A 26,741-nucleotide genomic window follows, 5' to 3' on the forward strand; every position below is an offset into this window, starting at 1 on the left:
CCGGCCCGCGGGGCCAGCAGCACCCCGCGCCCACCTGAACTGCTTTAGACCCCTCTCCCACCTGAACTGCTTTAGACCCCTCTCCCATCTGAACTGCTTTAGACCCCTCTCCCATCTGAATTGTTTTAGACCCCTCTCCCATCTGAATTGCTTTAGACCCCTCTCCCATCTGAATTGCTTTAGACTCTTCTCCCATCTGAATTGCTTTGGACGCCAGCCTGTTCTACCAGCCTCACAGCAGGTTGTTTAAGGCCCAGAGAAGGGCGACGGGGATGATGAGCGGTATGGAGGGGCTTCCCGATGAGGCCAGAGCTGCTCGGTGCAGAAAGGAGAGGCCGTGGGGGGACGTGACGAGGGTTTGCACAATACTAAATGGCGAAGAGGAAGTCAACGGGGATTTGTTACTGGCTCTCGCTCGCAAGATGAGAAGGAGGGGTCGCACGGTAAAACGAGCAGGTCGTCGGTTTAAAATGAACATAGGGAAGTTTGTTTTCCCCCAGTGCGTCATTAAAGGTCGTTGCCACCAGAGGTGGTGGAAACTGAGAGTTCAACCACATTCACAAAGGGACCGGACACGTATTTGGGGGTCGCTATTGAGCATGAGAGTGAGGGGCACGACCTCCGAATCAGACCCGAAATGCTGGAGGCTGCAAGGGAGAGAGGAACAGGGGGCAAAAACCCTGGTCAGACCCAGGTCGTTCTCCCTTCCAGCCCCCCGCTCTCTGCCACAGGAGACTGAGCAAAGAGGGACCTATGGTCTGTCCCAGTAAACAGCAATTCTTATGCTTTTAGGACAGCTGATTTCCACTGGCATCATGCCCTTTCCACTGAGTTTCTCACCTTGCCCCTAACATACAATCCCCCGCCCAGCACAACACCACACAACCTTATGCGGTGTAAGGGTCTTCCACCCAGGCCGGTCTCCAGAACTGTACAAGTGGGAAGACGATGGCATGCACAATATCCCGACAACAGGCAGAGGTGTGGTGGGACAGAGTTGTGAAAAACCAGCTGCTGAGGAAGTGGGAAGGCTGTGCTTGCTGACAGGTACTACGGCGGAGGTGGCTTTTGCACGCTACCACTGGGAAGGTGGTGAGAAGGGACAGGGAAGAAGCCAGGGCAAAAGCGACGCGGGGAAGATTTGGAGAGAGCATTGGCCATAACCAGGCTAAACTGAAGGTGCAGCTGGATAGGGTAGGAATAAGGATCAAATGTCAAATAGTGAAAGTGATTAAGTCATTCCAAGTGGTGTCAAGGGAAGTGGTGGACTCCACCTCCTAAAGTTTTGAAATTACGGCTGGGTGCTTCCCAAGAAAGCAACCCAAAACAGAACCCCATACTAGAGAACAAGACAAAGGCTTCATACATAAGTTACAGGTAAAAGTCATTCTCTGACTTATAGAAGAGGTCAGATGAGATGATCGCAATTGTTTTATTTAGCCCTAAGATCTATGAATGTGTAGACACCTGGCAAGGATAAGCACGTTCAAGGGATACAATTATGAGGGAAGCTGGGACAAAGCCTCATGTTCGCTTGTGCAAGACAGGCAGAGGAAGGAAGACGGATCAAATCAAACTGTCAGCAGATGTATACAGCTAAGGACATTAAACAGCCCAGTCTCTCAGCACGTGGCAACACTTCATCCCAAGACGAAGCTGGTGGTAATGCACAGGCATTTACGTGCGCCATTTGACTGATAGCTCCTCAGTGACAGGATCTTTCCTAATATAGATGAAAACGCCTGAACATACAGAGCCCTGGAGTTTTACATTCGAAATCCCCTTGTGGCTTTGGATGGTTTTAAACATTCTCTTCTTGACACAAAAATTATTGCTTATAGAGGATATTTCCAGAAGCACACAGGGCAGTGAGACACCCGGCCCCTACTGAGAGCCAACCGGAGCCTGGTGCTTCTCCTGTGCGTTTAAAGAGCTGTTTGCTGCCTTCGCTGCATATACCAACCCTGGAGAAGGCCACCAGAAAGCAGGGGTCTGGAGGATTATTGAATGATATGCAGGACAGGTTGGAACTCTGTTTTCCAGGCCCTGTTTTTCATGACATCTCTGTTTTCTAGTCTCTCCATAAAATGGAGAAGGACTTATCTAAAGTTTGTGGGGCTCTAGAGATCTTCAGATGAAAGGTGTTTTAGAAATGCCCTGTTAAATACAATGCGTACTGAGCAGAGCATAGTACTACACTGCTTCAACGCTCGTTTTCTGCAACCCCACCGTTGCATTTCATTATAAAGCTGCTTGTTAAATAAGTACGTTTTAAAAGGCAAGCTGCAGATTAGATGCATATTCATCAACATGGCAGCCAAGAGTATTCTCTTGCTATTTCACAAGCCCAAGCAATGTGCTCAGTTCTGTGCAATGCACAAAAATACAGTTCCTGTCCCAAAGAGCTAACAACCTAAGGCCCCAGACCCACAATCTATTCAGCCCAAACTCTAGGAGAGCTAAATCAGCTCAGTGCCAAGTGCTTTTTGAAAATCCCACTGTAAATCTTCAAAACACTTCAAAACACAGATTAATGGCCTTTCCAAGTAGCCTTCACAACATCGTATGTGGTCAGTTAGTATCATGTTTCACGCATGAGGTCATCTGAAGAAGATAATTCCTCAAAGCCACCCCTTGGGCGATAAACCTGGGAGGCTGAATGAACCAGAATGATACGGGTAAGGGCTTGTTATAGACATCCAGGCTTCATGGCAGTTACTGAGAGAGCAAGCTGTGATGAGTCTCGCATAGGGTTATTTCATCTAATTCCAGAGCTTTCACATTCATGGCCAGACGTGCAGATAGTGGCCTCCCTATGATAACCTTTCAGCTGGGGCAGAATCAAACCTGCTTTGAATAGCATCAGTTAAGAGACAGCCTCAGTGCTGGACAATCCCTCTGGGTCTTGTCCATTAACCTCCCACTATGAGCTTGAAAACTGGTCTTATTTTTCTACTACCCCATTCTGAAGTGCTAGAAAAAGAGTCATGCTGTAAGCAGAGCATCCCATCCATAGCCACGTGCTTACTAATGTTTCCACACACAAAAAACCAAAAACAAACCCTCACTTATTTTTTAACATCTTTCCACTATTTATTAACAGCAAGAGCAAGCTCTGGGTCACAGACTTCACAGCAGTTAGTGACCAGCTGGATTACGGTTATATCCTCAGCTGTTCCAGTTGATTGTGAGGGACCTGATCTCACAGGACCTCTGTGCAGAAGTCAACAAGAGCTGTGCCGCCAAACTGGTGGGAAGCCGGCAAAGCTAATGTCCGATTTTTGTCCTTTGATTTGTTTGCGGGGTCCATGCCATTTTTTGTATTTCTTTGTTTCCTTAATTAGCCTGTAATACATGGGCTCATACAGAATGACACCTGGTGTGGCGTGCTCAGGACCCTGAGTAGAACAGAACAGCCATTTCCCAGTTTCACTGTTTCAAACCTACCGGTGTTCATATTTAGGTCTCTTTGAAGTGACCTTTGAGAACCCCGTCGAGGAGGCACTGCGCACTTCACGGCTCATCCAACTCTGCTGTCAAACCAAAGTGTTAGATTTAATCATAAGGACAGGCTGAGAGGGCATTTCCCACCAGTTGGTGCGCACAGCTCCTACTGACTTCAAAGAGGAGGTCCTGGAAGATCAGGTCCTTCACAATCCTCTGGAGCAGCTGAGGATATAACCTTAAGCCAGCTGGTCATTAACTACTGGGAAGTCTTTGACCCAGAGGTCACTTTTGCTGTTGTAAACAATGGAAAGTTGTTAAAAAATAAGCGAGTTTTCTTTTTGTGTGTGGAAACATTGGTGAGCATGTGGCTATGGATGGGGTGCTCTGCTTACAGCACAGTCTTTTTCTAGCACTTCAGTGGCACAGCACCCAGTAGGAAAATAAGACAATTTTTCAAGCTCACATTGGGAGGTTAATGGACAATACCCAGAGGGATTGTATTTGAAACACAGAGCAAAGCATATTGTAATTCAACTAGAGAGAGGAGAAATGAGCCTGCTCCTGCCTCCATCACCTATTGGCTTCATTGAGATGCTGAAAGTCTTTCATGTTCTGCAGCATAAAGATTGGCAAGCTGACCGTGGGCTTGATAAAGGCAGAAATTACAGAGCTTTACAGGAATGATGATTTCCTAAAGTAAAGGGAACAGAAAGTGCTGCACCCAGGGGTGCCATAGTGCCTGAACAGAAATATTAAAGCACACAGGTCCCAGTTCACAATAACAGTAAATTAATTTTCTTTTCTTTTTTTTTTTGGACTCAAGAAAGGCTGCCTACATGATAGCACTCTGTATTTAGGGAGGTCCTTTGACCTACAGACTCAAAGAGCTTTGAAAAGGCAGCTATATATTATCCCCAAAGTTACAGATGAGGCACAAAAAGGCTACATAACTCTGTGGGAGAGCTGGTCATGGAAACCCATAGTCTTTGAATCCCCATCTACAGCTGTAACCAGCAGGCAAAACTGAGGTTGGCATTATGTACCACGATGCTATTTGGTTGCCTGGCAAGCCCAGGCAACATTAATTGAAAGTGCTCTTTGTAGCTCAATTGAGGAAGTGGTCCCTTGCATATTTCCTGCCTACAAAGATACTATAACAAGTAGCTCTTTACCTAGCACTTAAGAGGGAAAAGGTTAAACAATTACTCAACAATCTTTCCCTTCCCCAAACATTTTCCTCAGGTAAATGCTGAGGCCTGCTGTTCTCGGTTATGTTATTACTTGTTATTACTATGGCTAAAGGAAGGTCTTCAGGGTGAAGTAGCTCCTTCTGTCAGTATTACCTTCACAGAACAATCAAAGTGCTGCACTGCTGTTTGTTTTCTCCAGTTTAAATATTCAAATCTGCCTTATTTGCAACATTTGCAACTGGCTGGCTGGCTGGCTGGCTGGTTTCTGGTTTACAATGTTTTCTCTTTCGGGAAGTTGGAACACGTGAGACAATCGCACCAACTAAAACCACTGCCACTAAAAAACAACTGTCAAAGAGAAAGATGTGAGGCTGGTCCCTGTTCCAATTGCTGACCCCACCAAAGCACTGGACCTTCATATTCACTGCTTGTGCAGTTACAAAGCTCACTACAAGCTGCCCCTTCCCCTGTGAGCCTCAGGAAGACACACGTTTCCATGCAGTTCTCAGCCTACAACACAATCATACAGTGCTACAGGCAGATAAAAAACCATGCTGCCTGGTACAGAAAGAAGAGGACAGGGAATGTGACTCAGTGTGTGCTGTGTTCATGTGAGGACAGACTGAAGATGGCATCATCTATGCACTCTTCTGCACTGCGGGTCAGATCCAGAAAGCATTTATTCATGTCAGTGTCATGGGATTACACGTGAATCTGGAGGATGAGTCTTCATACTTAGGCTGTTGCTAACACAGCACAGTCAGGATTATTCATACATTTGGACATTCATTTAATTATAGCTTCTGGTACTCCTTATGAATTGTGATTATTAAAATGCACTAATCAATTAGTCTCCTAATGCACTGCTATCCTCTTGATTGTAGTTGGGAAAACTGAGGCATAAATCATGCATTAAATCAGAGGTCCTGGGGAAGGACCATAAGCTGCACCTGACTTTAGGGCCTGGTGACAACATGGTGGGGCTACTCACAGTGGGGTAGCTCCTATAAAATACCATGAGGTATTTGGACTGAAGGTTTTGGTAACTAGGTCTCTTATGCATACACCACGATCCAGACGGTTGCCTACAAATCAGCAGCAGAGCTGGGGTCCTGTCCTCAGACCCTTATCCTAACCTGAAACCACAGTTTCTGACGTGCTCTGCTTTTTGTTTTCCACCATGGTGGGATGATCTGTCACCTCGTTTTGTTCCGAGAGACGTTTTTCCTTTGTGTGGTGGTGCAGGCGTCACATCTGAGACATAAAACAGGAGCTCTGTAAATGAGAAACTTTGGCTGCGTGTTTAACGGCCGATTGCTTTTTCCTTTTGTGACCAACTTCTTTCCGTCATTCTCCCTGCTGCGTGCAGTTGCAGCTGCCTGAGATGCCCGTGCCTTCAGAGGCAGGTCCAGGCAGTCCCTGGAATGCGGAAAATACATCACCGCAGATGAAGAGATGCAGAGCATCGTGGGGAACACAAGCCAGGCCGCTGTGCTCTCATTCCCTTAGAAGAGGGCATTTGGTTTGTAGAGGGCCAATCAACTGAGCAGATCCCTGCACCTTCTGCCAGTTCTTTCTGCATGTGCAAACAAAGCACTGAGCACACTCAATCCCCTGCTTGTACGTCATTGTTATTACTGGTATCACCATAGCATCTAGGCATCCTGCTCACAGACCAGGGGCTTTGTTTGTTTGCTTGGACACATGCAGCCCAAGGAGGAGGAGGGTTTTGCTAACAGAACATATGTTAATTAAACTGTTCCCACTCAGAGCCTCTTGTCATTTGGGAATTTTCCATCTGTGTGAGCAGAACCCCAGGCTGGAGGCAGTAGGTGCCCCATGGAAAGGGACCTACAAGGAAACCAATCAGGCATGAGCTGCCTGGACACCAAGGCCATATCTGCTGGTTGTCATGGATACAATCTCTCCATCAGGTTCCCCCGATATCGGTTACCTTCCATTTCCTGGATGCAACGAAATGAGGAGTGGTTTGGTCTTATTTCCATTCAGAGCAGAATCCTGGCTATCCAAACTCAAAGAGAAACAAATCTATCCAGAGCCTGGACATCTCTCCTGAGCACTGCCTGAGCAAAGAGTGGAAGATGACTTGCTGCTTTGGTATTTCAGCTATGTGAGCCTGACAATGCTCTGACCAATTGCGTTTCAGTGCTACCATTACCCTTGGATGCTTCAGAGGACTTCAGAGACAGTTTTCATAGTTTAATCAGCTTTTTTGCCTCTCATTCAGCCTTTTGGATCCATGATAAATCACTGTGGATTCACCTGGATGCCTGCTGACTGCACACACTTGTAGTTCTGTGTACTTCACTGCTCACTGGAAAGTTCAGGCTAGCCCTATCAACTAATAAAAGTTGTCCAAAGCTTTTTTCAGGTCCTAGCTGACTGCAGTGCCTCTTCTTCAAAGGGAAAAAGCTGGATCAAGTGTGGCCTCGTTATGTGGACAAGGGCCCAGGGTTTTACAGAGGTGAAGCTTTTATAGAACCGGGGGGCCAATGCCCATGGAAATGGCCTGGGTTTTATTGTTTTACAGTCAGCATTCTCCTATGGTATTTACAGCACAGATCTTGTATCTGGGTCAGTTATTCAGGGCATAGAATTTATTCAACGAGCCTGGCAAATTTTGTTGAATTATTAACACAGAAATGTGTTCATCATACATTTCCCTGCAAGATGATGCCAGCGAGCGAGGACAGAGAAGGAAACATTATGAGTAGCAATGAAGAAAAGTGAAACTGAACGGCCTGCTTTCATTGTCCCCAGACTGGGCAGAAGATAAACTGTTCAAATCATGAAAAGTATGTTCCATGTGTAATCTTCTTGCAGCTTTAATAACTTGGTACTGGGTGAGAGATTTTATTTGCTTTAAGTGTAGACAGCCAGATTCACACAGCCATACAGAATAAACACATGGGTCTCAGCAGGGCATTTCTGCCAGAAAGGGCAGGGGGATCTGGTGATAGAAAATAAAAACGCACATCAGCAGAAACACAGCCCGAGCTAAAGAAAAACCTCAAACCAGCCATTAGCAGCACAGGGCCTATAACACACAGCTGAGCAGTCCTTGTCCCACTGGGTAGAGGGCACAGGTGTGTACACACACAGATATCCATTCCAAATAACCTCATTTTGCATATAGGAAAACAAGCACAGAAAAGTTGTATCTTTTTTTTTTCAAAATCATTAGTGAAACAGTTTCAGAGCTGAGCATTAAACTTAGAAATCCTGATAGTAAGATCTTTGTTCTAACTTATAAACAATTCAAACCCAATAAACTAGCACAACTTGTAGGAAATCCTCACCCTTAGCACATCTTCCACCTGACTCTCAGCCTTTTCCCTGCACTGGCACATTCACATGATTTATACTTCCTTTTTCTTTTTGCCTCCTTGCTTTTAGCATTGCAGTACAATAAAGACTGGCTCAACTCAACCTGCAGTGGAAAGCTACATGACAAAGTAAATGGAGTGGATGCTGCCCACTTATCCTGGGCAGCAAATGAGATCATAGAGCAAATGACCTTATTCCCTGATTGACAGAGCTGTGATTCTACCCTCAGTTATTACTAGTCACTTTCTAAGTGATCACACTCTCAGAGTCCCAGTAGTGATCCTGACTGAGAATAGTTTTGGCAAGAGCGGCCTCTTGTCCTTCCCCTCTGCTCATATTGCCTCCCTTCCCTAAAAGACAGACATAGGAATAGGGTAGTGCCACTTAAATAGTTCTGAGACCTCCAGAGACACTCACTGTGTTCAATGTTTTAGAAGCTGCCCAAAACGATTCAGAGACAGCATATGTGCATCTCTGCTTGAACTGCTCAAGTAAAGGCAGTATCGGTAAATACCGTATCTAGGACCAAACTGTGCACTGTGGCACTTCACAGTGGGGTTTTTTTTCTTACGTAAAGAGCAAGATACAAAAACAGGTATAAAGACACTGGAAATATACTGACCTGGCGAAAGAATCACAGGTGACTAAGTCCCTCACTACTTCCAAAACAAGACAGCTGAGCTTGTGAGACTCCTGTCTGGCACTGCTGAGGTTCAAAGGCATGTCTGTCACCAGACTGAGAAAGTGGCTGCAAAAAACACAACGCTTGTATTTTGCTGCTGCTTTTCCCAAAGGGATTGGATCAAAAAGTTTGCTGAAATTAAAACAGGATTTTGCTTTTTAATGCGTCTTTTGCCATCTTCTTTCTGATGAATAAAGGAAGGGATGTGTGGACAGTCTCCAACAGTCCCCTTTCTCATCCCAAAATAGCTTGATTCATGCCCTCTCCCCTTGTTTCTTTATATTAGAAATCTAAGGACTATGCAGCCCAGCCTTCCCCAAGTCTGATAGAAGATCTGCTGGCTGCATTTCACAGAAGTATTTACCCTGAGCTCTTATACATCCACCAAATAAGTGGAACTGTTGAATCTTTAGTGAAAAAGTCCTAGCTCAAAAACGTCTGGTAGAAAGCAAAGTTAAAGAAGTGTCAACAAAACCAGCCCAAGGTTTGACTAAAATTACTCTCTCTGTTCTACCTTCTCTCTTGCTCATTGTAATATCATTCTACTATTTTTACAGGCACTATATAATATCCCAGGGTAGAGAAGACTTGAATTTCAAAGATAGGAAGCAAACAGATATGGGTGGGTGGGTGGGTGTGTGTGTGTGTACACGTACGTGTACAAAAATGTAGGCTTCTTTTCCCTACCTTAAGTTAAAAAGGGCACAAGCTCATTTACCCTCCTCTGCTAGCTTGCCTTCACATTTGGGCCTCCATTCCTTATCCCCGTGTTACCAGAAGGGAAGTACAACATAGATCTATTAGTGGGGTTTTACTGATAGTGTATTTGTCCAACAGGTAATTTCTACTATATATTTTTCATCTTATAAAAATCTGCCCTGCACCTCATATTCAGAAGTTCATAAAGTAAACACACCACCTCTCAAAAAAAGAGATACAAACAACAAAACAATTGGGGGTGTGCATGTGTGTTTTTTAATGAATAATATATTGCATTTCTTTAGCACCTTTCATTTAAGGATCTCAAAGTGCTTCATAAGGGTGATATCACTGTCCCCATTTTATAAATGGCACAAACCTGAAAGGATTTGGCCAAAGGAAAGAGCTTGCAGGCAGGCAGTGGCAAACTGCAGAGTAAAACCAGTATCTTCCAAATTCCCAGTCTTGTCCTCAGCCTATAGTGTGCATTTACCATTTGTCTTAGGGCAATCTGCAAAACATGAATTTGGGGACACATGTTCTGGCACCTGGTGGATTAGATAAAAGCTTTATTGGACTTACTTTATATTGCCACATAATATACACTCCTTTATATAAAGAAAAGCTTAGCCAGAGGCAGCAAATGTTCTATAAAACCTACATTCATGAAAGTCAACATGAGTTTTATCATTGACTTCAATAAGAAAAAGGAATGAGCCTTAAGCACAGCTCACAAGGTAGGAAAATGAAGACTCTCTTCTATGGCAGCTTAGTGAGACATTTGCCCACACTCTGGTTCTCAAAGGTCTCGGGCCAAAGCCACAATATTATTTACTCACTTATTTCAAAGTCTGCATGGAATCATTTTCCCCCTTTCATCTTGACAATCCACAAACGTAACAGTCAAGATAAATGTCCTGCAGCAACACCGTAGTGTAAGACAGTGGAAATGAGGCCTGTGTGTTGGAAACATAATACATAATGTTGAGTATCAGATGTCATTTAACTCAAGAGTCTTTACTCAATCAGTTAGGATTCTGCAGTATGGTAAAAATCCTTCAGATAGCTATAAGAACCATTGAAAATGACCCCTGTGAAATGAAGGGGTGGGTTTCAGTTTGTATAGGCTAAGTATTGCCTTTACAAAGCCACCATTACCACTGCTGCCAATTATAACACTAACCAATCTCTCAGTAGCAGTCACAGCAAAGACATGAATGGGTAATGAAAAGGACAGGCTGGGACACTGCCATGTACATGAGACTGGAAAAAATACTAGGTCCTTAAATATTCACTTGGAAAATACCTGCATAAAAGAGAGCAAAAGCAGGTGAACCCCAGTCACTATAATAATCCAGTTTGAGATGCTTTGGAAGCTGGAGTATGTGCTCCATTCTGGTCCCAGGCCTGTAGTTCTTACTGTTGAGCATTTGCAGCCTCTGAATGGCCTCTCTGTGTAGGGTGTGAATGCTATCTCCAATACAGGAGAGCTGCAACAGAGCCAGAGTGTTGTAGTAACTGCATTGTAAAGCATACCCCTGGGTATGATGAATAGAGGGAGACCTTCAAGACAAACTTCTCTAGGCTAGAGGTTCTCAAACTGTGGTCCGCAGACCACCACTGGTCCGCGAGCCCCATTCAGGTGGTCCGCAGAAAGGTTGCAGAGCAATCGATAATACCCGTACTTGTAAGGTAAGGCTACTGATATTAAAATATGAGTTGTGTGCTTTGATTTATAGAACAAAAAAAAAGTGTATTAAGTTGTCTGCCGAGACGCTCAGCAATTTTCAAGTGGTCCGCGCAAAAAAAAAAAAAAAAAAAGTTTGAGAACCACTGATTTAGGCCAAACTATGTGAGGGTTGCTGAAGGGTGTAGAGCACATAGCAGTTGGGTGCAATTGCGCAGAAGCCAAGGGCAAAGAAGCCAAATCTCTGAACTATCTGTTCCATACCCAGGCTGCAGTTGCTCCATACCTGGGCAGGAATCCAGTGCCTTAGAGAATAAATCATTCTTCTTCCTGCTCTGGTGCACACAGGCTGTGGGTGCGTAAACCTTGTGCTGAATAACATCATGTGATAAGGAGCTGAATGGCACTGGGGCATTTCACCTTTATGATCCAGTTATACCCAAGTTGGGCACTGTATAAATTATAATCCTGCAGGGCTGGGTGGGTGGGGGCGCAGGTTATACACTTTCACCCATCTAGAATGATCAGCCAGGCTGACTCTAGGATCCTATCGATATCACACGCAGTTACAGAGCGCAGCAATATTTTGCGGCTCTGTATGGACACGTATTTTTGACCCAGCCTGCACAACTATTTTGCATGCATTAAAAATACAGAACGTCCACCAGCATAACATTTGCTCCTTTTGGGGCTATTTCTATTCCTGGAACATTCATGAATTTAACTGACACTTAAACCCGCAAAGCTTTCCCATGCAAAAGAACCTGACGCCAGCCTGTTAACGGTGAATATTCACAGGCTAGCTATTTGTGATATAACAGCAAATGGCAAGGCACCCACTTCAGTGAATCTACATTTTTTTTGAGTATTTTTCAGTAAGAGGCATGTACGTGGTTCACATCTGAGGATGGTTTTGGTCTAACATGCCTTTGTGTCACGGGTTCAATAGCAAAGTACCTGGGACTCTATGAGCTTGTTTTTTGCTAGCCTGCACATTTTTAGTTTTCCTTTTTCCTCTACAAAATCATTTTCCTCCTGCCTAGAAACCGCTTATGTCTGCACCAATCAAGTGCTGAGAATTGTAGAAAGGGAGTGGCAAGCTGCGTCTATCCAGAGCCCATGTCATTGTTGTGTATTTCTTTTGAGGAAGTTTGATTAAGTCACAATTGTCTCATTAAAATCTCTCTGATTCTTGAAAGCAGTCACTTCCTTTTGTACCTTATTAAGTTGTGTACACTGCTGCTTAGAAACAGTAAACAACAAAGGAAGGTATGTATCACAGTGAGATAACCCCATGAGTCAGGTACTTCAGGAAGCAGAGTTTGAAGGGCAAATTGGTTAGGTTAATTCAATGTAATACACATTTCCCCTGCATGTTGATTTGATAGACTTTACAAGAAAATACACATGAATGTAGTGCTGGTAAAAGTTGTTGTTTTGACAGCTCTGGGGATTGACGCCATCCCTTTCATCAGTAGGTACAAGACAAATAGTTTTGTCCTGGTTTGCCTCAGGGAGGTGCTGCTGATCACTGATCAGGCTCCACCCTGACCTGGAGACAATCCCACCTGCCGGTGAGTTAATGTTCCATTACCCTTTCAATCCTCATCCTTTTTGCAAACATGTCAAGGGGGAACAGTTAATGCTAACAGCCAGAGAGGTCTGAAATGGGTAGGTGCCCTTTTACTGGATCTTGGGCTGAAGTTTATCAAATTAATTCCATCAGATGGCAACAACTACCATCCCTGTTCAAGACTGGAACTTAAACTTGTGCTTGAGAGGCAAAAGTCCCTCTGTTCCAATACCAGTTCCCTAAGTTTGCCAGGTGTCCTTTGCAGGTCTCCTTTAAAACTGTGCAATATTTAAAATAAATTAAGGTTTTATTTGTTGTACAGTCCTCAAGAAACATCAGTTATGCACAAGCACTTTATACATTAAGCCAAACTTGAGATTTAAGTAAAATTGAGAGGAAACTAGAGAGAAGCTTCTTTCTCGACACTCATACTGGCTGTCTACATTTGTTAGTGGTAGCGCTAGAGAGAGATAGCCATGATAGTCCAGGAATGAAGCGAGAGGTAAGAACTTCTTATGGTGATATCTTTTACTGGAGCAACTGCATCACTGGAATAGAGTTAGGTCTAAGCAAAATTTGCTTCGGTTAGATATCAGTAAGCCTTATGAACTCAAAATCCTACATGCTGTAATGCATTTATTTTGTAAAAAAAGCTGGCATGAAAGTGACACAGATATCTCAAAAAGAGATATTTGGAATGGCCTAGATGTGAAGTAAAGGATTCCCTACTAATTGAAGACACATGATTAGAATAGCAGGAGTTCCAAGTCTGAACTCTGAGGGTACGTCCAGATGAGCACAGATGTGTGGTGCCACACACTGCACATGCAGGTGTCCCCAGCCCTGCCATCTTGCAGTGCAGGGTTTTTTTTTGATCCTGGGAGATCCTGGGGTCAATAAAAACCAAAACAAAAAAAAGCAGGGAAGCGCACGTGGCAGCAGTGTGTACCACCCCAAACTGGACCCTGGCTGGCTGAAGCCATGGTCTAGCTGCCAGCCAGGCTTCCTGCCGCAGGAGTGCTATGGCTGCAGCTCTCTGAGGCCCCCAGGACAGGCTGCTGGGGCCAGCACAGTTGCTGGCCCCAGCCTCCCCTGCTCCACCTGGGAACCTGCTGCACACCATAGCGTGTAGCATGGGTGCTTCCCAAGGTGTGCTGTTGCTACTTGTCCCTGGGGAAACGCATGTTCCCGCTCATCTGGGTGTGCCAGGAGAGTAGCTGTAGTAAATCCTGGAGAAGAGGGTTGGTTGGGATGCTATGCTAACTCCCTTAGGGAAAGCTGGGGTCAAATACTTGCTCTATCATAGACTTCCGGTATGATGTTAGGAGAGTCTTTAAAACACACATTAACACCACTTCCCATCTTATTTGCATGTTGCAAGGTAAACACATTAACCATGGTGTGATGCTCAGATAATACGGCAATCTAAGTACCTTAGGTCGACAGACCATCTGTTTCATAATGGAGATTCACATTGTTGCATGGTCGTCCTTTATCTGGTTTTGCTCTTCTCAGACTCAGCCCAGTGAAGAGTATGGGAGTAGCCAAGGGAACTCCATTTTCTTCCTCCTAAAAAAAATAAAGAACAAAAACCAGCACACATTAGCTGGTTATAAAAATGGTTTGGATTCTGCACAAGTGCAGATTGGGATCTATAATGGCTCCAAGCAGTGATTCTACGTTTGCTGGCACCATCGTGTGGTGAAATGGGGAATAAGCTTGGAATAAAAACAGCTCCCAATCAGCAGAGCAGTACTACTACCCAGTATAACCCTGACTACACAAAACTGTGTCAATAAAATGAGATTGCCAGATATAACATTTCCCTGAAAACGCCTCTCAGATCTGACTTCCAAGGATGCCTGCACTTCCGAAGCGAGGAAGTTTCATTCAGTCCCAAAGACCCATTCAACCGTTGGCTTCTTTTGTGGAGATTACAGATGACAGAGCTAATTACGTTGGTGTAATATTTGGAGTGGGACAAATTGTCATGGGGTTTGAAGCCATCACAAACTGCAGTGCTTCCAGATGTGGACAGATGTGTGGCTGTTGAGCATTACTGGATGGTCAGAAAGAGCGCATGTTGCAGCATGCTTTGCAGTGGCCTAGTCTCTAGAGATTCCCATGGCCAGGGCCATGGCAAGGTGCCTCAACAACCTTCCCCATTTTCTTCTCCCAAAGCACCTTAATGTCTGAGAAGCCTGAGGCCATATAGCACATCGCAGGCTGACCTGCTGTGGGAGCAACTCCAAACTGTGTATTGGCCCTTCTAGACCAGAAATGAGCGGGAACTGGTGAGTACTCACTGTCCTGGCCACCTGGGATGACAAGCAGTGGCAGATGAACTTCCAGATGTCCTGGGCCACCACAGGGATCTGCACTGAACTGGCCCCCAGCCATGAGCAGCGAGTCACTGGACGCGCCTTGCTAGTCCCATTTCCAGAAAGCTAAAGTAGTAACCCCGGCCTTGCCCCCTTGTGACTATTGTGCTATAGCCTCCCTAGACAAGCTAATATTTGCCCAATGAAAACAATGAGAAGAATCCAGATCTTAGGACTTCTGTGGCACCAGAGAAAATCTTGATTAGAAATCTGAAAGTAAACAATAGCAAACACTGCCATTATACTGTAAAAACTATTTAGAAAGGTAAGCACATTTTAAAATGTAATTTTGAAAAGCTAGTCCAGCAGCTTCAGGTACCCTAGGTCAGTAGAAGTTAGGATAAGAAAATACTTATTACAATACATCAAAGGTCATCGCCAGCTACTCTGCAGTTGCTCCTTATGGCAGGTTTTCCTAGATCTTTCTTCACCCTATTCTTAAGCATTTAAAGCAACGGTTTATTTGGCAGTTCTCCTTTAGGGACCTATTTAAATGGCGCTGTATCCACCACCAGTGATTTTTTATTCTACTCTTCTTAATTTCAATATGTGATTGCTCATTATACCCCTTTTTAGCATTTTAAACACTTCCTTGTACAAGAAAATCCCTCAGAATTAAAAGACCCAAACTATCTTCCCACCCTATTTCTTGGTTTAAGAGATTTTCCAAACTTCTTGTTATACAAAGCTCTTCATATCCTATTTAATTTTCTAAGTAGCCCCAGCTGAACTTGTTTCAACTCTCCCCTTCCTTACAATCCCTGCACTGAAAATAGATACCAGTCATAAATTGTCTACTTAAGAAGAGAGCTTTAATTCTCAATTTGCTAATCTTTGTCAGTGTATCTATACTCTGCAACCGTGTTTGGAGATATTGGCATCTAAGCATGATACCACTATCTGGAATGATACAGGGATAATGAAATCCCTCTGTCATAGTTTGATACTCTTTCCAGTACAAATGGTCCTACCTTTCAATATTCGCCATGCAACTGCACTGAATTTTAATGTTCGTTTCTCCCTTGTTCTTTTTTTTACATCTGTCCTTAGTGCTGCTTTACGTCTTTCCCATCTTTCACTGGGTTGACCTGCAACTTACTAATAAAATGGTGGGATGCACCAAACAAGCTCTGTGTCATTCAATTGCCTTGAGATCCAACACTTTGAATTAAGGACCTTTCCTGCTTTCAACACCTTACGAATTTTGATGACACAGAGGTCCCTTGGAAGAATGATTCACGCTAGGTTTAATTATTCAGGTTTTAGGTACGTCCTGATACACTGCTCAGAGAACTAAGAAATGGTGCTGCTGTAGCCTCGGTGGCTCAACTGCTCTTGGGACTTGAGCACAAACCAAATTATTATAGAGGCTAGAACAATTCAGGGTCTGTCATGGGAGGACTGTGAGATCTCAGCCATTTTTAGCTGCCCTTCACACAAAATCAGGTAGCGGGAGACCAGGCTCAGACTCAAAGCACTGAGCCAGCTCTGTGGATGAGCACGATGGTGAATAAGGGGGCGACAGTTCTACTTTGAATGCAAGAGGAGATGGTCAGATTAAAGGCAGAAAACCAATATAGCAATACAGTTCCATAACTTCATGACGACTCAAACACAAGCCCTCCCTCAAGGCCCAGTCTGAAAAGTGTGTGGCCTACTCTTGCCTCTTTTTCCAGTCCTGGCTTACTGACTCTCAGATGTGGCTGCCTTGGCCTGTGTAAGACAGTCGAAGACCCCAGTGGTACTGATAAGTGGCAAGTAGAAGCAGCGTTTTTAAGTTCAAAGGACAATATCATATTTTTCTTAAGAAAGGATGTTTTTTCTTAATGAAAGAGACTGATGAAATGAAGATGGAGAACATTAGCGAGAAATAATCATGTTGCAAAGTCTCTCATATCCCCTCAGAAAAAAAACTATCATGGGGGGAAAAAAAAGACCTGACCTGTAGAGTTCACTTTCAAAACATGCAAATGGTAATTAATAAGAAAATCCTCAAGAACCGAGGACAAAGAGCCTTGATTTCGAAGTCAAAATGAGAGTATATTGGAAGCTCATGGCCTGGCTCCGATTCTGCAAACATCCATGCATGCCCAATACCTACAGGGAAAAGAGAGAAGCCCGATTTAAAGCTCTGGAATCAAATACATCTGCAAAGCTCAAAAGCAGCACACGATCAGAGATTCCTGGGATCTTAGTAAAGCCTTGTGTTCAGGAAGAGCCTCAGAAAGCCTGCGATAGCCTCAGACAGTAGATGCTACTAGTAAGAGAACTTGAATATAGCACGACTTGCTATATCACCAGTCTTAATCACTTAAATATATAAAACAACATTGCACTGTTTCCATAATTATTTGCTTTTGGGACCAACACAGGTAAATAGAAAAGACCAAGGTCCTCTGCACATAAAATACAAGTGACAATTATGCAACCTAACACTGGCAGGAGGTTACCCAGAGAGGGGGTAAAAGCTCCATTCTTGGGGGTTTTCAAAACCCGGCAGGACAAAGCTTTGGTTGGGATGATCTTGTTGGGACTGGTCCCACTTTGAGCAGGGGGTTGGACTAGATGTGACCTCCTGAGGTCCCTTCCCAACCTCATTTTCTATGATTCTAAGATTCAGACCAAAGTGTAATTCCATCTTTAGTCCTTGACCTTTCTGCCAATTCTGTGGTCGCTGCAGGTAGGAAAACTACCTGTGGCGTATTTTGAGGGAAGCGACTGTTGCCCGAAGCCTACATTCTGAAGCAGTCTAGAATACTCGTTTGTGTTGGGACACAAGCTGACTGAAACTTTGGGGAATGCTGTCCCTTTAAAAATGTCATTCCATATTTTGCGCACAGTAGCTCTTTGTTTCTTTGAAATGTAGGTGGTCCCTGCAGTAACGTAATTATTTTTAAGAGGGATTGTGATGAGCATTGCCTGTCTTTTCCTTCTTCAGTGCAAGATGCAGAGCTGCTGATTAAACAGCCTGTGGAATATTGTGAGATCAACTTCAGTCAGGGCAGAGCCCGACAAAATTCAGAGTAGAGCTGGTGCATTCTGCTTAAATGTCCCCCACATTCTCCATTCAAAAGTCTTCCACGTTGACCTGCAGCCAGCTCTGAGTAGAGCGTGACCGTTTACAGCAGGCAAAGGTAGCTAAAGGATTTCTCCATGTATTAAGTGCTTCAGGATTCTTGAGTAGGCAAGGGGTATTTTAAAAGTTATCTCCCAATATATTTTCGGAAAATAGTTAATAATTTATAAAGTATGCCACTTTAGTAAAAGCATGGAGGCTAAAAAAAAATAGAAGACCATTTCTCATTCACTAAAAAGCACCCTAAAAAAAACTAGACCCTAAATTACAAGAGGATAGGTCAAAATAAAATTTTAAAAGACCCCCAATGAAACGGTGAGCAACTTAGAAGCATCTCGGGGGGGGAGGAGGGGACGACCCACAAAACAAGACCTCAGATGTTTTATAAATGTAGGAAGAGATTAAATGCTGGATTCCAGATGGGAACCAATTCCGTATGTTCCAGACTACCACAGCAAAAGCCCAACCGCCTACTGAATTCAGGTGCAACGGCGGAAATCCTAAACACCAGGTGCTACGCAAGTGCAAAATCCACCTGACAGATGCACAAGGCAGAAGTAGATTTATCACAGTCTAAAGATGTGGTGTATGTGGGCAGCGTACTGATTTTTCCCTAGACTTCCTTCTACTTCTTAAATTTAAGATTTTTATCTATATAACACATCCCTATACAGAGCACTGAAAGGATGCACTGGTGCTTTTAAGGAGATAGAGCCAATACAAAGTGCGGTGGAGGGCAGGGAATTAGGATTTTTTCCTTCATATTTTGCAGGGACTTTGATCAGCAGTTTTGCAACAGACAAGGGGAGGCCACTCACATTTTAGCTCAGTTAAAAAATTAAAAATCAAGCAGTTGTAATGCTATTATTTTTTAAAAACATCTAAGTAGGCACTGTTAAGCAGAAGTCAGCTCCACCTTCAGAGATCACTCTTAATATCATTCATTAAAAAGAAAGCTCCTGCCTTAGTAAGATGAAGATGCATGGATTTTAAGGCTCCTATTGCAAGATACCCTCTACAATTTTAACTCACACCATGAACCTTCCATTACTTGATAACCAAGCCATTCATTTTCCAGAGTTGGAATCAGGGAAACTTCCAAAACGAACTTAAAAGATTCAAACTACACATCTTTCTGTAAATATTTGGATAGATTGGCTCTAACCTGACAAACTTGGAAGAAAAAAAATGTCTGAGCAACACAATATGAAAGACTTGCCCCCTAAATCATGTTAGCTTCCCATACATGCTTCAATTTCTACCACACAAAAGCTGGTCAAGAGATAAATCTTGCCTAAATACTCAGCTCCAGGGAGGAAGATGAACTCCCACGTAGTCTAACATTACCCCCCACCCACACTATTTTGTCGTATCTGTGGCACCTCCTTATGGCCAGGTCTGGCAGAGCAGCAGTCTTATCACCAGTCATGTGCCTAGTTTACGGTTTAAAAACATTCAAGGTAACAGGCAGACAAGGTCCTTTGGGCAAATGTGGTATCTTTTATCGGACCAACTAAACCAGGGGCAAGCAATTATTTTGGGCAGAGGGCTGCTTACTGAGTTTCAGCAAGCCATTGAAGACAACACGAAAGGCAGCCCAGGGCAGATTAATATTTAATTTTCTAATTTTTTTAGGGGCCTGGCAGGCCGCATCCAGCCCCCAGGCCACATTTTGCCCATCCCTGAACTAAACAGTTGGAAAAATTTCTTCACAAGCTTTCCTTTTGGGCACAACGCCCTTCTTCAAGCATAGGGAGAGTCTGCTGGTGTGCGCGCGCTGTCCTGGGTGGAACAGAATCCAACACACACATCAGCTGACTCTCTCCCTATGCCTGAAGAAGGGCGTTTGTGCCCAAAAGGAAATCTTGCAAAGAATTTTTCCAACTGCTTAGTTGGTCTAATAAAAGATACATTTGCCCAAAGAACCTTGTCTGCCTACATCCTCAGACTAGCATGGCTACAACCAACAACCCTCAAGGTAACAGGAAGTTTTATATCCAAGGCCAAAAGGGCTACATGCCCAATCTTGGGACTCTTCCCCTATTTCTTGGCTCCTTTGATGCCACTTTACCTTCTGCAAAGGAAGAGAACCAAATCCCACCCTCCCTTTGAAGTTTCAATCCAGCAATCCCACGTTAAGCAATTGAGGACGACCATTCCTTCCCATTCCCCACCTGTCTATACTTTCTGGAAGTTTTCCAAAATTTCTCCCAGCCTTTATCTCCAAAGCTTTTCTAGGGCAGCCTTTAGCATCTGCTCCTCTAGCTCCCTTCTGGTTGGTTCACCATGCTTTATAGCAGCTGTTTCTATAGTTGACTTGTTCACAACTGGGGGAAGTAATCTGACTGTACTCGAGCCCTTTCTGGGCTGCCACTTTTGACTGAATACACCTGTTAATATTTGCAATAGCTCCAACAGCGGGAAGGCTAGCTGACAGCGTAAAACCAACCTAAGAACAGTAGATATACAGAATTAAATCAAAGTTGGATATGAACCCAATTCAGAGTATTTAATTTCCTAATATGAAACCCTCTTTGCTTACAATTGGTAAACAAACAAATCTCAAGAAGCAGAGGAAGCAATACTTTTGGCTAACTGTTAGTATAAAAATTACCCAAAATCTATCTGAAGTGCAGATCCATTTTTCTCAACCATTTACCAAGTATAGCTTGCATGTGACATGACTTTCATGACCCTATCTGGATCACATGGTAAATGACCAGTAAAGTGGCACAGACATGGTTTTTTGCACTTTCTAGCCCAAGTGTCATCCAATAGAACACTGAACATCATTTTTATCAGTGCTACATGCCAGAAGTAACCAAGGTGCAGTGCCCTTTAAAGCAAGGGCGGGGAATTATTTTGGGTGGAGGGCTGCTTATTGAGTTTTGGCAAGGTATTGAAGGCCACATGACAGGCAGCAATGGGGAGATAAATGTTAATTTTCTAAATTTTTTAGGGGCCCCACGGGCCAGATAGATTGGCCTGGCAGGCTGCATGCGGCCTGTAGGCTGCATTTTGCCCACCTCTGCTTTAAAGGAATATATATTACCATGAAAAACATCTAAGGTAGAATAGTCTGGATTTTTTGAAGCAAAGTAATTTCTGTGGATGTACTTCCCTATATGGAATATTCCTGCCTCAGTGCCCCCCTAAATAAAAGTGTAAAGAATTACAGCATACAAACACACTGCTCTTGAGGATAGTTTACAAAGAAGTTACCTTGCTTTGCTAACATTTATTGACTTAGAAAATAGATCAGGACACTAGGAGGTAAGACTAGACTGGAGCCGACTTGAAACACTTTAGCTGGGGGTTCAGTGTCAACTTAAAAACAAAATCCAGAACAAAACACTTGAACAATTAGCATTTCTTATTAAGATGTTTCTCTCAGTTGTAAGCATTAAAAAGACCACTGAAAAGACTTGAGGCAGATGTCATATCTAAGGGTCTCCTTTATGTGTTCTACTTAGGAACAGAAGTTACACATAAACCAGTATAAGTGATTGGAAACCAGTTCAAATCTGTAACACAACAGTTGTTCAATGCACATAAATTCCTTTCAAATTGGCCGAAACCAGTTTAAGATAAACCTGGATGGATATAGTATCAGACTTAACTTATTCAGGTTAAATGTTTATTGTGTCCCGGATCCCCTTCTCATTCAACTCTGTCCCCCAGACTTCCAGGATGCTTTGACACCTCCCCTGCAATCCACTCCCCACCTGCTCCAGCTGACAAGGGAGGCATGTTCTAGTGGCCCCTGATTTCTAGTCTGGGCCACTGCAGGCATGTGGCTGCATTTCTAGAACCAAAGCACCCCAGGGAGTAACTAGGAATAATGGGTGCAAACTAGTGGAGAGTAGATTTAGGTTAGACATTAGAAAGACATTTTTCACAGTAAGAGTGGCCAGGATCTGGAATGGGCTCCCAAGAGAGGTGGTGCTATCACCTAATTTGGAGGTCTTCAAGAGGAGGCTTGATAGTCACCCGGCTGGGGTCATCTGACCTCAGTTCTTTCCTGCCAGCGGCAGGGGGGCCGACACAATGACCCTTTGTGGTCCCTTCCAACTCTACAATCTATGAAAAAGTGAATGCATGGTTCCCTTGCTTATCAGCAGGGATTATTTTTGGATTAAAAAAAACCAAACAAACCAAAATCCACATTTTTCCATGATTAAAATGAAACAACCACTATATATAGATAGATATCCATCTATTAGTGGTGTTTCACTTTAATCATAGAAAAATGTGGATTTTGGGTTACTTTTTAAATCAGAAAATTGGGGTTTTGAAAATCAGAACCCCACCCCGATCCCCACTTATCAGTTCAACCTGCGAAGATGGGATGGATTCAGCCTCTGTCTTTTTGACTGTCTGTACTAAGCCTAAAAATATACAGAGCAGAAGGCAGAGGACGAAGGGGTGGACACAAACTTCCCAGCCCTTCTAGTCAATCCAAAATACTGACAAGGCCAAAAAACTATAGGACAATTTTCAAACTATTCAAGCCAGAGATGATAATCTGCATCCAGCCCCCACATTCACGTAATAATTTATGATTAAAGACTTCTTAGAGTAAGCAGCAAGAATTGAAGGAAATTAAAGATTATAAATAACAGAGAAAAAAGTTTTAGCTATTTCTTCTGGATTTAAACTCAGTTTGGTCACCCGTCAAACAGTGGTTTTCAAAGTATGTGTTGCAGAGCCCTGGGGCCTGCAATTGGTCATTGGGGTTGCACAGAGACTGGGGTAATGCAACAGGCTGGGAGGTGGTACACCTCCTGGCCAGGCCAGATTGCCTGAATCCACCTCAGTCTTTAGCTCAGCAGTAAGGGTTCTGTGATGCAAAAAGGATCCGTGACTTTAGAAGTTTGAAAACCACTGCCCTAGCGCATACAAATTGATACTTCTGAACTCAACATGCCTGCTCTATGTTCACCACTAATACTGATGAACCATGAAAATTTAGCTTTTAAGTTAAAACATTTCATTCTTCCTGTTGTAAACTGAAAGATTTATAGGTTTTAGCATTTTTTGCATAATCTAAGTTAAAAATTAAAGTTAAGACTTTGATATTGTTATCTTAGTTAGTGCTAACTTGTTTAGACAATAGGCACAAAAATGCAGCATGAAGCAAACTGCGACTAAAAGAAACCCGCACTACAACTACCTGCTTCACATAATAACCCTGAATGCAACCTGAAGTTGATACGACTTGAAGAAACCTGTCTCTATTTGAACCCAAAAAGGTGATTAAATCCATTTTCTGTGAATGTAGACTTGCTCATGCATTTACATAAAAGATATATTCAGAACAAATATCATCGTGCACTTTGTTAACGATTGTGCAAATACACATATACACACAGCAGGTACATCGTTTAGGCATACTGCCACATCAAATGTAATACAGAAGCAATGAAAATAGGAATACATTGAGAACAGTCCAAGCCAAACCGTATCCAGCTTTATTAAAGGTACTTTTCATAAACAATCATGGTAATTCAGGCAGGACATGGGCTACAATCTGCAACATTTTACAACAACTTTCAAACTCCCCTCCTCCATGGACTACCAAAACGTAAGAGTTACTATAAAACCAAATGAAAAATCTTCATTTCATATTTGAACAGGGAAAGTTTAGAGTGAGGGTGGACACTTTCACATTTAGCATGTTGTTTAACAACTGTTCACGAGCCTACCCTGACTTTTAGAAGAAAACAAAATTAGAACCGCAGAATCCTTAATCTGAAGATCCACAATATAAAAAGAGAAAGCCTAACTCTCCCTTTGGAGTTATGACCTCCCAATTTTGACACCGGAATTCTAGATTGCCCAACAATGATAATGCATTAGATTTTAGGATGAAACCCAAACATGCCCTTTTTGCCACAGTTAGGAGTGATAAGCTCTAGGCAAACAAAGGGAATGAGAAAACGGCATTACAAACTGCAGTTTTAAAGCTGGCAGCAGGCATGTCAGGAGTTTCAATGTTCACTCTAATACATTTCACAAACCGAAACAGATGGGCAACATCAGGGAATCCTTCCTCCTCGTGTCCAGGAAGAGCCCCTCTCCAAAAAACAAGGGGTCTTTTTTTCCTTTTTAAAAACAGGTTCTGAGAAATGGACTAAGTGACATTTGCTCCCACTGCCCCCCCAAAACACAACAACAAAGCGTTCTGTGTGCTAACAACATAGCTTAAAAAAAAGTAAAACAAAATTCTGCATTGTTATAAAACTTGATAAAAAATAGTATTTCAAACTGTACAGTCACCAGAAGTACACAGTTATCAAAAATTCACACAATTCACTTGGCATCACCGGCACCTTCAGCTTTCTGTGCCTGAAAGAAAAAAGGAGAAGCTGTTAATAATACACAGACTTCCACTCACTTCACATGATTCTGGAAGGAAGACATTCTAGTGTCCAAAAGTTAAGGAGATTTTAAAGCTGTGCTTTCCTGCAGCAATGTCAAAATAATGTACTGTACTTGCTTACGTACCACACACACACACACCTCTCCCCCCAAAATTAGCATTTCAAAATGAGGGTACATGTCTTAAGTAGGGAAGCTTGTTTTCTATTCAGAATAGAAGCATGGAGACATTGTAAGATGGCTGCTCATTTTCCCCCTTCTCCTCTCTAGCAGCTGCATGGTGGGAGGGGCAGATGGAGGGGGGGCAGGGCACTGGAGACTTAATAGCACATTATAATCAACATGATTCCTACTACTGGCTCTTCACTCCACAAGTGCTAACCACCCTCTCCTTTTCAATCAACTTCATGTTCCACTACTAGATTGTTTCTTGGCAGTTTGGCTCTTTATTGGCTACTTTGGGGGTCTCTATGTCACAGCCTTTCAGATTGCTTAGCTTTTTCAAAACCTTAGATCTGTCCACGGAATCCATTCTTCAGCAGCTGTTAGGTTCAGCTTTTGGCTGAGCAGCCAAGAGCTGCTCACAATTCAGCTGTGAAAGGGTTAAAACTGTAACCTTTTCCTGAGCAGGAGAGAGGGCGACCAACTTGAGGTTAGGCTGTGTCCCTGCTTTATGCAACTTACAACTCTGGAAAAATCCTTTCTTCATCCTGCCTTTCCCAAAACAAAAAAGTATGTGCCTTATTTGGGAGGGAAGGGAGTGGCATAGATCTAAAAATATGGCACTTGGAAGTGAGATGCACATGTAAAGGGTAGTCTTAGAAGCAAGATTGAAAATTACCATAAGACTAATACCACTCATTATTAAATGAAGCCACATATAGCATCAGTAACAATTCAATACAGTTAATAAGAAACAACTTCAAAAACTAATTGCACCAATTGCCAAGATGAGACTAGGGACAGAGCCCAGACTGAACTCTCAAGCTATTTATTTAGTAAATAGCCTAAATTAATCAAGTAACATGGTTTCTTTTAAATGTAGAACAGGCCTACACAAGCATTTTCTATTAGAAGAACTAAAATTCTTAGACCTGTGTTTATACCTGGTCTGTTTTGGCATCTCCATTTTCTGCAGGGTTGTTTCCCTCCTTGCCAGCATCAGCTTTCCCCTTCTTCCCCTTGGGTACCTTCTCACCCTTCTGAGAAACGGTGGGACAATATTAGCACTGCTAGAATTATAAGCATCGTTAATGTACAGCTGTACAGTTACAAGTGGTCCATTAATGGACACAAGGATGTAATAAAACCCTGGAAAAGAGCTGAGTAGCATCACCAGTGTAATACACGCACACATTTAATTTTTAATCAAAGACTGCGTTTATTACAGCCGTAACAAGTTTTCCTCGAAGCACTGGATCAGATCTTACAAAAGTTTGACAGCAAAACTTAAATCTACCAGACAGGAATGTCGCCACTCCACGGTTTAACGAGCCACTGCTTGGAAGCTCAAAAATCACTTGTTACTCCTGGACCAGGCCTCAAAATGAAACAGATCACAAATATCCTGAGCGTACCTACAGGCTGCGTTTTCACGGTGCTAATTTACCTTTGGAGCTGCCTTTTTAGGTTTAGCCTCTGGCTTCGGAGGAGCAGGTTTCTAGAAGTGAGGAACAGCAAACAAGTTGGGTTGTTTTTTTAAAAAAGATAAAACTAAAAGACAGAAGATTTTGTTCCTCTGCGTTTCCCCAGCACACCTTGCTTTCCCACAGTCCAAATAACTTTGGGGAAGCACCCGAGCGCCCCGCGCTGACCACCACACCCCCGGGCGCGTTTCCCCGAGCCGCCCCGCATCCCGATGCAGGCAGACGAGGCGCAGCGCAGCGCAGCCCGCCGCTATTTCTACGCAAAAACTTTCCGTGCAACTTCCACGCCGAGAATGAGATACTCACAGCGGATAACCTCGCCGATCTCCTCTGTGGCTGTAAAAAGAAAAAAAAAAAAGAAAAAAACAAACAAACACAAAAAAACGCCACACAAACGAGTTAAAATCATGGAAAAGAGCCATTTATTGGTTAAAAAGAAAACCGACCCAAAACAAGCTCCCCCCCACAACCGACGAGCGCGTCTTGCGGCCTCCCGCGGCAGCGCATCTTTCAAAGTGGCGCCCAAGCAACCCCCCTGAACTCCTCCTCACCTCATCCTTCACTTTGGCCTTATCGCCCTTGCTCTCTCCTTCAGCCTGGGGAGGAGAAAGTCAGCCCTTAGACCCACGTG

General features: G+C 43.4%; 1 protein-coding gene and 2 long non-coding RNA genes across 3 annotated transcripts in view; 1 reads left to right on the forward strand and 2 right to left on the reverse strand.

The window, feature by feature from the left end:
* LOC112549551 overlaps positions 1-8,809 on the forward strand; it is a 10,473-nt gene extending 1,664 nt beyond the window's left edge. The window contains exons 2-3 of the long non-coding RNA XR_003093003.1: positions 184-443; positions 8,055-8,809. This is a non-coding gene — a long non-coding RNA (uncharacterized LOC112549551). The remainder of the gene's footprint in view (positions 1-183; positions 444-8,054) is intronic.
* Positions 8,810-9,626: 817 nt separating this feature from the next.
* On the reverse strand, positions 9,627-17,091 carry LOC112549552. Its single transcript, XR_003093004.1, has 4 exons — positions 16,950-17,091; positions 14,060-14,195; positions 10,206-10,322; positions 9,627-9,877 (listed from the first exon to the last, which is right to left on the reverse strand). It is a non-coding gene; the product is annotated as an uncharacterized LOC112549552 (long non-coding RNA).
* Positions 17,092-23,526: 6,435 nt separating this feature from the next.
* On the reverse strand, positions 23,527-26,715 carry HMGN2 (high mobility group nucleosomal binding domain 2; the record flags this gene model as incomplete). The annotated part of the gene is made up of 5 exons (XM_025198630.1): positions 23,527-24,431; positions 25,571-25,666; positions 26,074-26,124; positions 26,417-26,446; positions 26,662-26,715. Coding segments are annotated over 5 exons (267 nt in total), but the record flags the coding sequence as incomplete, so codon positions are not given.
* Between the last annotated feature and the right edge of the window lie 26 nt (positions 26,716-26,741).

This window comes from Alligator sinensis, unplaced genomic scaffold (genome assembly GCF_000455745.1).
Source record: "Alligator sinensis unplaced genomic scaffold, ASM45574v1 scaffold337_1, whole genome shotgun sequence".
Taxonomy (NCBI): Eukaryota; Metazoa; Chordata; order Crocodylia; family Alligatoridae; genus Alligator; species Alligator sinensis.